Source organism: Camellia sinensis, chromosome 11, assembly GCF_055761805.1.
Source record: "Camellia sinensis isolate YWXY chromosome 11, ASM5576180v1, whole genome shotgun sequence".
NCBI classification, from domain to species: Eukaryota; Viridiplantae; Streptophyta; class Magnoliopsida; order Ericales; family Theaceae; genus Camellia; species Camellia sinensis.
In genome coordinates, this window is record NC_138971.1 from 85,045,783 (window position 1) to 85,057,833 (window position 12,051).

Below are 12,051 nucleotides of genomic sequence, written 5' to 3' on the forward strand. Positions count from 1 at the left end.
AACAATATTACTTTTACCTAAGCAACTCATTTAATGTTTTCTAAATCACCTAAGTGCTCAATTCCCAAGTCCAAAAGGATGAATCTGAATTCGCCTTAATTTTCATCGTATTTCCATTTCCTTTCTCTAGCGTTCTCTCTTTTATTGTAGGAACAAGTTAGCTTAGTCATCGTCTTAAGAGGCCAAGTTTCACGCAAACTAATCTTGATTAGCCTCCAAGAAAGAGAGTTTACGGAGTAACTGTACCTCAACGATATTAGTTTACCTTAAGCAAATCATTTCATGTTTTCTAAATCGCCTAAGTGGTCATTTCTCAAGCCCAAACGGACGAATTTGAATTCCCGTTAATTTTCATCCCAATTCCTTTCTCTAGCTTTCTCTTTTTCCTCTTGCTCTCTCCGTCCTTCTCTAACCTTTCCCCCTTTTGCTCTAGGAACTAATTAGCTTAGGCAACTATTAGTATCATTAGCTTAGGTGGGCAAGTTTAGCTCAAACTAATCATTCTTAGCCTCCAAGAAAGAGAATATACGGAGTAATTGTGGCTTAACGATATTACTTTTGCCTAAGCAACTCATTTAATGTTTTCTAAATCACCTATGTGCTCAATTCCCAAGTCCAAAAGGATGAATCTGAATCCGCCTTACTTTTCATCGTATATCCGTTTCCTTTCTCTAACTTTCTCCTCTACCACTCAGGAAGAAAGATTCGCTCTGGCTCTCTCCGTCCGTCCTTCTAGAACGTTCTCTCTTTTATTGTAGGAACAAATTAGCTTAGTCATTATCTTAAGAGGCCAAGCTTCACGCAAACTAGTCTTGATTAGCCTACAAGACTGAGAATTTACGGGGTAATTGTAGCTTAACGGTATTAGTTTAACTTAAGCAACTCATTTCATGTTTTCTAAATCACCTAAGTGTTCAGTTCTCAAGTCCAAACGGATGAATTTGAATTTCCTTTAATTTTCTTCCTAATTCCCTATCGTCTCTCTAACTTCCTGTTTTTTTCCCTAACTCTCTCCGTCCTTCTCCAACCTTCTCTCTTTTCTTCTACAAACCAATTAGCATAGGCAAACTAGTAGTATCATTGGCTTAGGTGGCTGAGTTTACCTCCAACTAATCTTTCTTAGCCTCCAAGAAAGAGAATATACGGAGTAATTGTAGCTTAACGATATTACCTTTTCCTAAGCAACTCATTTAATGTTTTCTAAATCACCTAAGTGTTCAATTCTCAAGTCCAAAAAGTTGAATTTCAATTCGCATCATATTTCCCTTTCTTTGCCCAAACTTTCTCTTCCACCACCATGGAAGAAAGATTTTCTCTAACCCCCTCTGTCCATCTACAACCTTCGCTCTTTTATTACAGAAACTAATTAGCTTAGGCAGCTATCAGTTTCATTGGCTTAAGAGGCCAAGTTTCACTCAAACTAATCTTGCTTAGGCTCCAAGAAAGGTAATTTACGGAAAAATCGTAGCTTATATCGTTAATAGTTTAACTTAAGCAACTCGTTCCATGTTATCTAAATCACCTAAGTGTTCAATTCTCGTATCCAAATCGATGGATTTCAATTCCCTGTAAGTTTCATTCTATTTACCTCCCTTTTCCCCAACTACCTCTTCTAGTTCTCAGGAAGAAAGTTTCTCTCTAACTCTCTCCGCCCGCTCTCTTTTTTTCTAGGAACTAATTAGCTTAGGCAACGAACAGTTTCGTTAGCTGAAGTTTCCAAGTCTAACTCGAACTAATCTTGCTAAGCCTCCAGAAAAGAGATTTTACTTAGTGATTGTGCAAAACCGTATTAGTCTCACTTAAGCATCTCATTTGAAGTTTTCTAAATCACCTAAGTGTTCAATTCTCAAGTCCAAGAGGATGAACTGGAATTCCCTTTAATTTGCATCCTAATTCCCTTTCTTTTCTCTAACTTTCTCTCCTACCACTCAAGAAGAAAGTTTTCCCCTAACTCTCTCCGTCCTTCTCCGACATTCTCCCTTTTGCTCTAGGAACTAATTAGCTTAGGCAACTATTAGTTTCATTAGCCTAAGCGGCCAAGTTTAGCTCAAACTGATCTTTCTTAGCCTCCAACAAAGAGAATATACGGAGTAATTGTAGCTTAACAATATTACTTTTACCTAAGCAACTCATTTAATGTTTTCTAAATCCCCTAAGTGCTCAATTCCCAAGCCCAAAAGGAAGAATCTGAATTCGCCTAAATTTTCATCGTATTTCCATTTCCTTTCTCTAGCGTTCTCTCTTTTATTGTAGGAACAAGTTAGCTTAGTCATCGTCTTAAGAGGCCAAGTTTCACACAAACTAATCTTGATTAGCCTCCAAGAAAGAGAGTTTACGGAGTAACTGTAGCTCAACGATATTAGTTTACCTTAAGCAACTCATTTCATGTTTTCTAAATCGCCTAAGTGGTCAGTTCTCGAGCCCAAACGGACGAATTTGAATTCCCGTTAATTTTCATCCCAATTCCCTTTCATTTCCCTAGCTTTCTCTTTTTCCTCTTGCTCTCTCCGTCCTTCTCTAACCTTTCCCCCTTTTGCTCTAGGAACTAATTAGCTTAGGCAACTATTAGTATCATTAGCTTAGGTGGCCAAGTTTAGCTCAAACTAATCTTTCTTAGCCTCCAAGAAAGAGAATATACGGAGTAATTGTAGCTTAACGATATTACTTTTGCCTAAGCAACTCATTTAATGTTTTCTAAATCACCTATGTGCTCAATTCCCAAGTCCAAAAGGATGAATCTGAATCCGCCTTACTTTTCATCGTATTTCCGTTTCCTTTCTCTAACTTTCTCCTCTACCACTCAGGAAGAAAGATTCGCTCTGGCTCTCTCCGTCATTATCTTAAGAGGCCAAGCTTCACGCAAACTAGTCTTGATTATCCTACAAGACTGAGAATTTACGGGGTAATTGTAGCTTAACGGTATTAGTTTAACTTAAGCAACTCATTTCATGTTTTCTAAATCACCTAAGTGTTCAGTTCTCAAGTCCAAACGGATGAATTTGAATTTCCTTTAATTTTCTTCCTAATTCCCTATCGTCTCTCTAACTTCCTGTTTTTTTCCCTAACTCTCTCCGTCCTTCTCCAACCTTCTCTCTTTTCTTCTACAAACCAATTAGCATAGGCAAACTAGTAGTATCATTGGCTTAGGTGGCTGAGTTTAGCTCAAACTAATCTTTCTTAGCCTCCAAGAAAGAGAATATACGGAGTAATTGTTGCTTAACGATATTACTTTTGCCTAAGCAACTCATTTAATGTTTTCTAAATCACCTATGTGCTCAATTCCCAAGTCCAAAAGGATGAATCTGAATCCGCCTTACTTTTCATCGTATTTCCGTTTCCTTTCTCTTACTTTCTCCTCTACCACTCAGGAAGAAAGATTCGCTCTGGCTCTCTCCGTCCGTCCTTCTAGAACGTTCTCTCTTTTATTGTTGGAACAAATTAGCTTAGTCATTATCTTAAGAGGCCAAGCTTCACGCAAACTAGTCTTGATTAGCCTACAAGACTGAGAATTTACGGGGTAATTGTAGCTTAACGGTATTAGTTTAACTTAAGCAACTCATTTCATGTTTTCTAAATCACCTAAGTGTTCAGTTCTCAAGTCCAAACGGATGAATTTGAATTTCCTTTAATTTTCTTCCTAATTCCCTATCGTCTCTCTAACTTCCTGTTTTTTTCCCTAACTCTCTCCGTCCTTCTCCAACCTTCTCTCTTTTCTTCTACAAACCAATTAGCATAGGCAAACTAGTAGTGTCATTGGCTTAGGTGGCTGAGTTTACCTCCAACTAATCTTTCTTAGCCTCCAAAGAAAGAGAATATACGGAGTAATGGTAGCTTAACGATATTACCTTTACCTAAGCAACTCATTTAATGTTTTCTAAATCACCTAAGTGTTCAATTCTCAAGTCCAAAAAGTTGAATTTCAATTCGCATCATATTTCCCTTTCTTTGCCCAAACTTTCTCTTCCACCACCATGGAAGAAAGATTTTCTCTAACCCCCTCCGTCCTTCTACAACCTTCGCCCTTTTATTACAGAAACTAATTAGCTTAGGCAGCTATCAGTTTCATTGGCTTAAGAGGCCAAGTTTCACTCAAACTAATCTTGCTTAGGCTCCAAGAACACACGCAGCCAAAACGACTAAGCAGATCATAATAAATGTTCAAGAACCATGTCCCTACTATAGACAGGGGTCTTGCACAAATACAACACCAGCCCAGCAGTTGCACCGAACCGGGGAAAAAGCAAGGACCAGCATGAGAGCCAACAATACACCAGCCCAATACTTAGTCTCGAACATGACCAGAACTAAAGACAAAACAGCCCAAAGAGGGGACAAAATTTGGAATACAAAAATTACAAACACACTATAAGAGAATATGTACATACAGAAATGAAAATAGCTTATGAACCCACTGAAATGCCTAGGCAAGGCGCAACTTGCAGCCATCACCGAAGAGCAAATCCACACAGCGTACAACGTCAAAGAGGGGCGCTGATTGCAGCCACCTTCACACCACCAGGCAAACCCCGGCACAGATTGCTGCCAATGCCCAAAGATAGTCACCAACAGCAAACTTCTTGCAGCCAAAGCCCAAATCCAATAATCATCCGAAAGAAACTGCCAGGAGCAATCCCACCTTACAAGTTGCTGCTTAACCTGTTCAACATATAATAGAGAGGAATTTCCATAACAATATATTGAACAACAAGCATTCAGTATAGGACCTCCCCTCACTCGGCCCACATATTTCGTGCTCTCTCATTCCAGCCAGCTGAACAATGTACTTGAAATTCCATAAACCTGCACAAAATATATATAATATATAGTACATGTTAGTCTAAAATATATGTACTTCCTCCCCCCACTCAACCCACATTTACAAGAGGAACTGTACTGGCTCACATCACTCAACCCTCCCTTCATAGGCTCCAGATTTTGTAAACATTTGGGATCCATAATAGCTGATAGAATCTGAGAATAACACCATCTGCAAGACAGCACAATTTGTTAGACAAAACACTCCTTATCTGCTCACCATCACTCAACCCTCAATGTAGGGAAATTCACACCACTCGAATTCCTTTCAGCTGCAGCAGTTTGGGATTGCAACAGGATTTTAGAAGGTAGGTTCCATTGTTCCAAATACCAGTTGTCACCTGCATAAGCTTTCACATTTTCCATAGAAAGGAGTCTACCCCTAACCATTTGGATGATAGAGTTAGTGACAACCTCTTCAGGTTTGAAAACCTTACTAAAGATTCTACTATTTCTCTCCATCCAAATGTGGTAGATAGTGCAGAGAAAAGAGAGTTTCATAATCACAGATTTCAGAGATTTACCATTGATGGATTTAGTATCAAACTCAACAAGTTCCAACCAGGGCAAAGAAGGCCAATGGGAATTACACTTAGCTTGGATAACAGCCCAAATCCTAGAGGAGTAGAGACACCTAAAGAACAGATGGGAGTGGTTTTCCTCAGGAGCACAACATAAAGGGCAGCTAGGGCTCGTAAGAAGACCAAAGATTTGGAGTCTATCCCCAGTGTTAACTCTCTCATGGATAGCCAGTCACACAATGAAACTAACCCTAGGGATAACAGGAGGACCCCAAATGAGATTAGACCAAGTAACCTTTGGGCCCTTGTCCCTCCAGCATTCCCAAGCAGAGTGAATAGAAAAGGAGCCATCAGCAGTCAAACTCCACACAGGAATATCAGGGGAATCAAGGGAAGGTTTAAGAGAAGGAGGAGTGGCAGCAATCCATTCCTGTATCTCCCAAGAGTTAGGAAAAGGCCAATTCCAAGAATCATTTGAGATAATTGAACTAACCTTAGAATTGTCAGGAAGGTTGGTATCATATAAAATCCTAGGACCATACCGAAGCAAAAGCGAACCAAAGGGGTGCCAGTTATCATGCCAGAGGAACACATTTTCACCATTACCAAGTTTGAATTTGATAATAGGGAAAATTAAATCCCTAAGCGATAAAAGCTTCCTCCAGACCCAGGATGGATCACTGGGCATCTTAATACCCCCAAAACTCTTACCCTTAAGTAAGTAGGACTTAACCCATTGACACCACATAGAACATTCCCCACCTGAAAACAAATACCAAACATGTTTGGCTATAGCCGCTTTATTCCAAACCTCCATATCCTTAAAACCAAGCCCACCCTCATTTTTTTTTTTTTTTGCAAATATGCTTCCAAGCAATTTTAGCACTATGCTTTTTCAGCTCCGTCCCAGACCAAAGGAAAGATCTGAGCAGATTTTCAATGTCACGGATAACCCTCTTAGGGAGAATAAAAATAGAAGACCAATAAACTTGCATCGAGAAAAGAATAGACTAGATGAGTTGGGCTCTACCAACATAAGATAGCAATTTACTGGTCCAGCTTTTGATCCTTTTAGTCATCCTATCAACCAAGGTTTGGCTGTCAGACGCTCTAAGCTTAGTGGTAATCAAAGGCACACCCAAATATTTCACAGGGAGGGAGCCCTCAGTGAATTTGGCAATTTGCAAAATGTTAGCTTTAAGCTCACTACTACATCCGGAAAAATAAATATTACTCTTATTAGGATTAGGAGTTAGACCGGACAAGTTCCTAAATTCCTCCAAACCTTGCATGATGAGATGAACAGTCCCCGGATCCCCTTTACAGAAGATCATAAGGTCATCAGCAAAACACAAATTAACAATCTTAGTCTTCTCACATCTCCAATGGAACTTAAAAAGGGGGTTTCTAGATTTTTCAGCAAGAATTCTAGCCAAAACCTCCATAGCCAACACAAAAAGATAAGGGGACATAGGGTCTCCTTGCCTAAGGCCCCCAGTCCCTTTAAAGTACCCATGAAGACTACCATTAATGCAAATAGAGAAAGAAGGACTGGTCATACAAGCATTGATCCAATTTATCATGCAAGGAGGAAAGTTCATAGCAGTGAGGATATCAATAATAAACTCCCATCTCACAGTATCATAGGCTTTCATGATGTCCACTTTCAAAGTGCACTTCGGAGTTTTGGAACTCCGGTGGTAACCCCTCATAATCTCTTGGGACAGAAAGATGTTGTCCGAGATTCTTCTACCCTGGACAAAAGCAGATTGCACAGGATCAATAAGATCAGGAAGCACTAATTTGACTCTGTTAGCTATTATCTTGGCAATGCATTTGTAGATGGTGTTGCAGCAAGAAATAGGCCTATAGTCACCAACATTCATAGGATTAGGAATTTTGGGAATAAGAGCAATGATGGTGCTATTGATCTCCGAGAGGAGTTTACCAGAGTCAAAAAATGACTTAATGGCAAGAGTAACCTCCTTCCCAACAATATCCCACGAGCTTTTGAAGAAACTAGCTGAATACCCATCAGGGCCAAGAGCTTTATTGGCTTTGAGAGACCAAAAAACTTCCTTGATTTCAGCATCCGAAATAGGTTTAGCCAAAAGAGCCGATTGAGAATTGGAAACCTTTTTATTCACCAACGATTTGATGCGCTCAAGACCATTGTACTCCCCCAAGATAGGGGTACCAAACAGCTTGGTATAGAAATGGACAAAAGTATCATGAATATCAGTTATCTTAATGGACCTAGTACCATCCTCCATAACCACACTCATGATTTTACCTCTATTAATATTACTCTTAACAGACCTAAAAAAGAAGCTGCTATTCCTGTCCCCTAGACCAAGCCACTGGACTCTGGATTTTTGAAGAGCAAGGCACTCTTCCAAATTGCTAAGTTCAATGTATCTTTTCAACTCCTCTCTTTCCTCAGATTGAAGCTCAAAGTTCAAAGGATCCTTATCAAGCTTAATTTGAGCAAGATCCAAACTAGCCTTAGAGATAAGGCCACGAGTGGATAGATCACTAAAGTCTTTTTTATTAAGAAGCTTAAGGCTGACTTTGAGTTGTCTCAGCTTCTGACAAATTCTGAACATAGGGACACCACGAATATATTGAAACCAGGTATTAGAAACAGTGCTAAGAAAATCTGGGTGTTGAGACCAAAAGTCAAAGTATTTGAGAGGTTTCTTAAAGGAGCTACTGTTAACACTAATATTGACCACAACAGATGAGTGATCAGAAATACCAGCCGGGAGAAAAGTAGCCGTAGACTCAGGAAACTTATCCAGCCAGGCCTCATTAACCAGGACTCTGTCAATCTTGGTCGCTATGAAAGCTCCCTCACTCCTTTTATTAGCCCATGTGAATTGGCATCCACCATAAGATAGATCAGCCAATTCAGATGCGTTAATATAAGCATTAAACTCCTCATTTTCAGAAGTCCAGGTAGGAGAACCCCCAATTTTTTCCTGTTGGTATCTTATAGCATTAAAATCACCCAAGAAAATACAAGGAATTTTGGATTTAGCACGGGATATGTTAAACATTGTATCAAAAAATACTTTCCTCAAAGTGTGCTTATTTGCAGCATATACAAAAACAGCAAAAAAATATTCATTTGTAGCCAAGTCAAGGATTTTACACAAAATATGCTGATTTGACATGGAAATCAGTTGAAGATCACAAAAATCATTGTTCCAGCACACCCAGACTCTCCCAGTTTCAGTTGGTTGTGAATTGGAGAGCATAGACCAGTTACCAAAGCATTTTCCACAAATTTTCCTCTCATTGGGTTGCTTTATTTTAGTTTCCAAAACTCCCATGACATGAACATTTTCTTTAGACACAAAATTCTTAACTTCTTTTTGTTTAGAGGGATCATTCAATCCTCTAACATTCCATGAAGCAATTTTAACAGTCATTGGGATACAAAAAGGAGAGGTGACAAAAAAAACCACAACCAACTGAAATTGGTTACTTCTTCTTCTTCCTCTGGCTGCTGTTGCCTTTGCCAGAGGACTTGTTCTTTATATGCTGGTTTACCTGAGCTACAGTAGGTGACTTCTTTACCTCCTTCAGAGCTGACTCTATCATTTTAGCAGCATTAGGTATAACCAGCTCTGTAAGCTCGAAAATCTTCTTTTGAAATCTATCCACATCACTGCTGTCAGAACTTACTTCTTCCACAGAGGAGCTCTTCTCGGCCGGATCCTCCTGTATCACTTGAGTACGAGCTGAAGCAGCCAAAGGCTCTACAACTGAAGTAGGTATTGGCTCCGTATCTGAAGGGATTTCAGGGGACTCCACCACTTCAGGTATAGTCTTTAACTCAGGATCCCCCACTTTCCTTTTACCCTTCGCTTGAACAGTGGTCCAACCTTCTTCCTGAGGATTAACATTCTCTTCGGTTACCTTCTGCAAGGAAATCAAGTGGGCCACTTGTTTGGACACACACTTCTCAGTACTATGTCCAAAGATCTGACAGTGTTGACAAACAGAAGGTAGTCCCTGATATTCAGCTTTAATCAAGACAGCATCATCACCACACCTCATTTGGAAGTAAGAGAGCAACTTTGATGTAGCTTCTATCTCCACACAGATTCTAGCAAAGGCCACTCTACTACCTCGAGCCGTAAGCTGATCCATAAAGAGGGGGTTGCCAATTGCACTAGCAATCCTGCTTAAACCATCAGGATCCCAGTATTCCAGGGGGACATTAAAGAATTTCACCCAAATTGGGATTTTAGTGGATTTCTCCTTGGCAAGCTTCATCATTCTCTTCCACTGTTTCAAGATGAGGAGGTAACCCCCAATATACCATGGGCCTCCCTCTAGAACGTCTCTACAGCACTCAGGGGTATCAAATATGAAGAACATGAAGCCATCCCCATTTGTGAGAACTTCCTTCAGGCCCTTAGACTTCCACAACCCAAACTCACTATTCCGAAGATAATTATACCCAACTCCTTTATCAATAAAATAGCCAACGAGACAGGAATCCCATTTCTCCAAAGGGTCAGGTCTTGCTGGCATTTCTACCACAATGCTATCTTCTACAACAGTTGGAGGGACATACCTAAGCTTGATGTTTGATCGAGTAGATGCAGCAGTAACATTGGCCCATGATCGTTGGTCCATTTGCTCTACTGATCTGCTTCCACTAGAGCCCCCGCGACCTCCTCTCCCACCCCGATAACTGCTTCCCCCCCTACCACCTCCCCCGTGAGTGGACTCACCAAGAGGAATCTGGGTGTCTGAGATAGGAGCCATATTAGGATCACTCAGAACAAAACTATTCTTGGTTCCCCCCCTATTACGCGCAATCTCCAGGCTATCGGGGAGATTCAGGAAGCGATTATGCTCTTCCTCGACGATTTCAGACCAACTCGTACCAATCTCATTACCAATCGGCGTAGATGGTTCCTGACCAAGACCTGGGAGCATCGGAGCCTTCATTTTATCCAAACTCGGCACAGCATCCTTAGATCCGTCATCGATTGGGGATTTAGATAGATCTAAACCCACTATTTCCGAGAACGGAGCCGAAACACCCATTTCTTCAGAACGATTTGCCTCAACATTTACTACCACTTCCTGGTTATGAGCCTCCACACTGGCCAGATCCTCCATCGGAGTACCAACGCAGCGGTCTACGGTTGAAACACCCACGCCACGGGGTGTAGAGAGGTCTGATTCAAAAGCCATCAAGTCGTCACACAAGGTCGTAAAACGATTCTTAGTAAACCCTAGATTCCGATCGACTAGACCAGATATCTTTATAGACTCACCCTTAGCATTTTCCCCTACCTTTCTCTCATTAATGGTAGCATTTACTCCAGACATCGGCAATCAATGAGATATTGAACCCTAGAAAACCAGAGTTTTCTAGAGAGATGTCAGAGCTTCTCTCACTAACCCATGACGCGGCCAAAAAAAAAAAAAAAAAAGATGAATATTAAAAATGGAAATTAAATGAGAAATATTTTAGAAATTGGTTAATAATTTTTAAATGTTGTTTCTCAAATATGTTTGCTTCACAAGGGTCTATGGTTTTCTAAGGTTAAGGAATAATTTTCAAATGGATGAAAGCTTTTCTTAAAAGCGTTTACATAATTTTTGAGAAAAATGTACCCTACTTGTGATAGTTTGAAATTATAAAATGTCACTCTACTATATGGTATCACCCTGCATGCATGATCATTTATGTCTGTGTGTTAGTTATTGATTTAGAACTATGAGATTTCTACTGGGCATTAGTGCTCACCCCGTGTTGTTTTATTTCTTTTTCAGGAAAAGAATTTGGATTCATAATTGAAGAGTTAAGAAGTCCATAAGTTTGTTCGTGTAATTTCATTGTGGATGTGAAGGAAGTAATTGTTGTATATTGATATTTGTATTTATTTATTTGTAGCTTCACAGTAGGAGGTTGGCATGTGTTGTTGTCATTATAATATTCATTGAGAGAGAGAGAGAACATGTATTATTGTGCTTCTATTACTCAAGGGTAATGGATATTTGTTTTTTTTATAAAAAAAAAAATAGACCTAAATTACAGGCTTTGGTAATGTTTTCGAGTAATTAAAATTCGAGGTGTGACACACTCTCTCTACATTTTGACCTAGATCCTTTGGGTTCTCTACCCTAGTGTCTTTAAGAAAAAGTTAGAGCATTCAAAAAGCTTCATTTTGATCTGATTAGAACGTGGTCTCAACGTTATTGAGGATTCTACTTTCATTTGCTTGGTCTTTTCTTTTTGAGATAGGGATTTTCTACACTTTTAACTTAGTTATTTGTCGTTATGTAACAATGGTGGGATTTGGAGGTAATGTGAACAAACCTAGGATTTGGGTGGAAAATGGAAAGAGAGGTTTTTGGTGAATGAGAGATGAATGATTGTGGGGTTTGGAAATGATGTTGTATGATGTCAAAATTGTTGATTTTGGGACTTGGTTGAGACTTGGGAAGAGATGGGGTTTACCCTAAAATGATTGTGATATTTATTTTGTATAAATAAATGAAATGGGTGTTGTAAACATGAAATTTGGCGAATATTGAAATATATGGTAGAATTGAGTAGATGATACGTCTCATCTTTAGAAATTTTGAATAATTTATCTGTTTTGAGATTGAATATCTGTTAAGAAATAGTACTGGGCTATCAATAGAGGATAGCTTTGTTTATTGTAGAAATTGCATGAGGATT

The 12,051-nt window shown here is 39.5% G+C and overlaps 1 protein-coding gene across 1 annotated transcript; it reads right to left on the reverse strand.

Annotated features, from left to right (window-relative positions):
* Positions 1-5,037: 5,037 nt before the first annotated feature.
* On the reverse strand, positions 5,038-6,153 carry LOC145802455 (uncharacterized). The gene is made up of 2 exons (XM_082895176.1): positions 5,573-6,153; positions 5,038-5,449 (listed from the first exon to the last, which is right to left on the reverse strand). The coding sequence occupies exons 1-2, from the start codon at positions 6,151-6,153 to the stop codon at positions 5,038-5,040; spliced, it is 993 nt and encodes a 330-aa protein (XP_082751302.1).
* Positions 6,154-12,051: the final 5,898 nt, after the last annotated feature.

Coding starts and splice junctions, on each gene's coding strand:
- LOC145802455 (XM_082895176.1), bottom strand. CDS start 6,153: ATGGAGGTTTGGAATAAAGCGGCTATAGCCAAACATGTTTGGTATTTG. Junction 5,450..5,572: donor CCTAGGGTTAGTTTCATTGT/GTGACTGGCTAT, acceptor TCTGTTCTTTAG/GTGTCTCTACTCCTCTAGGA.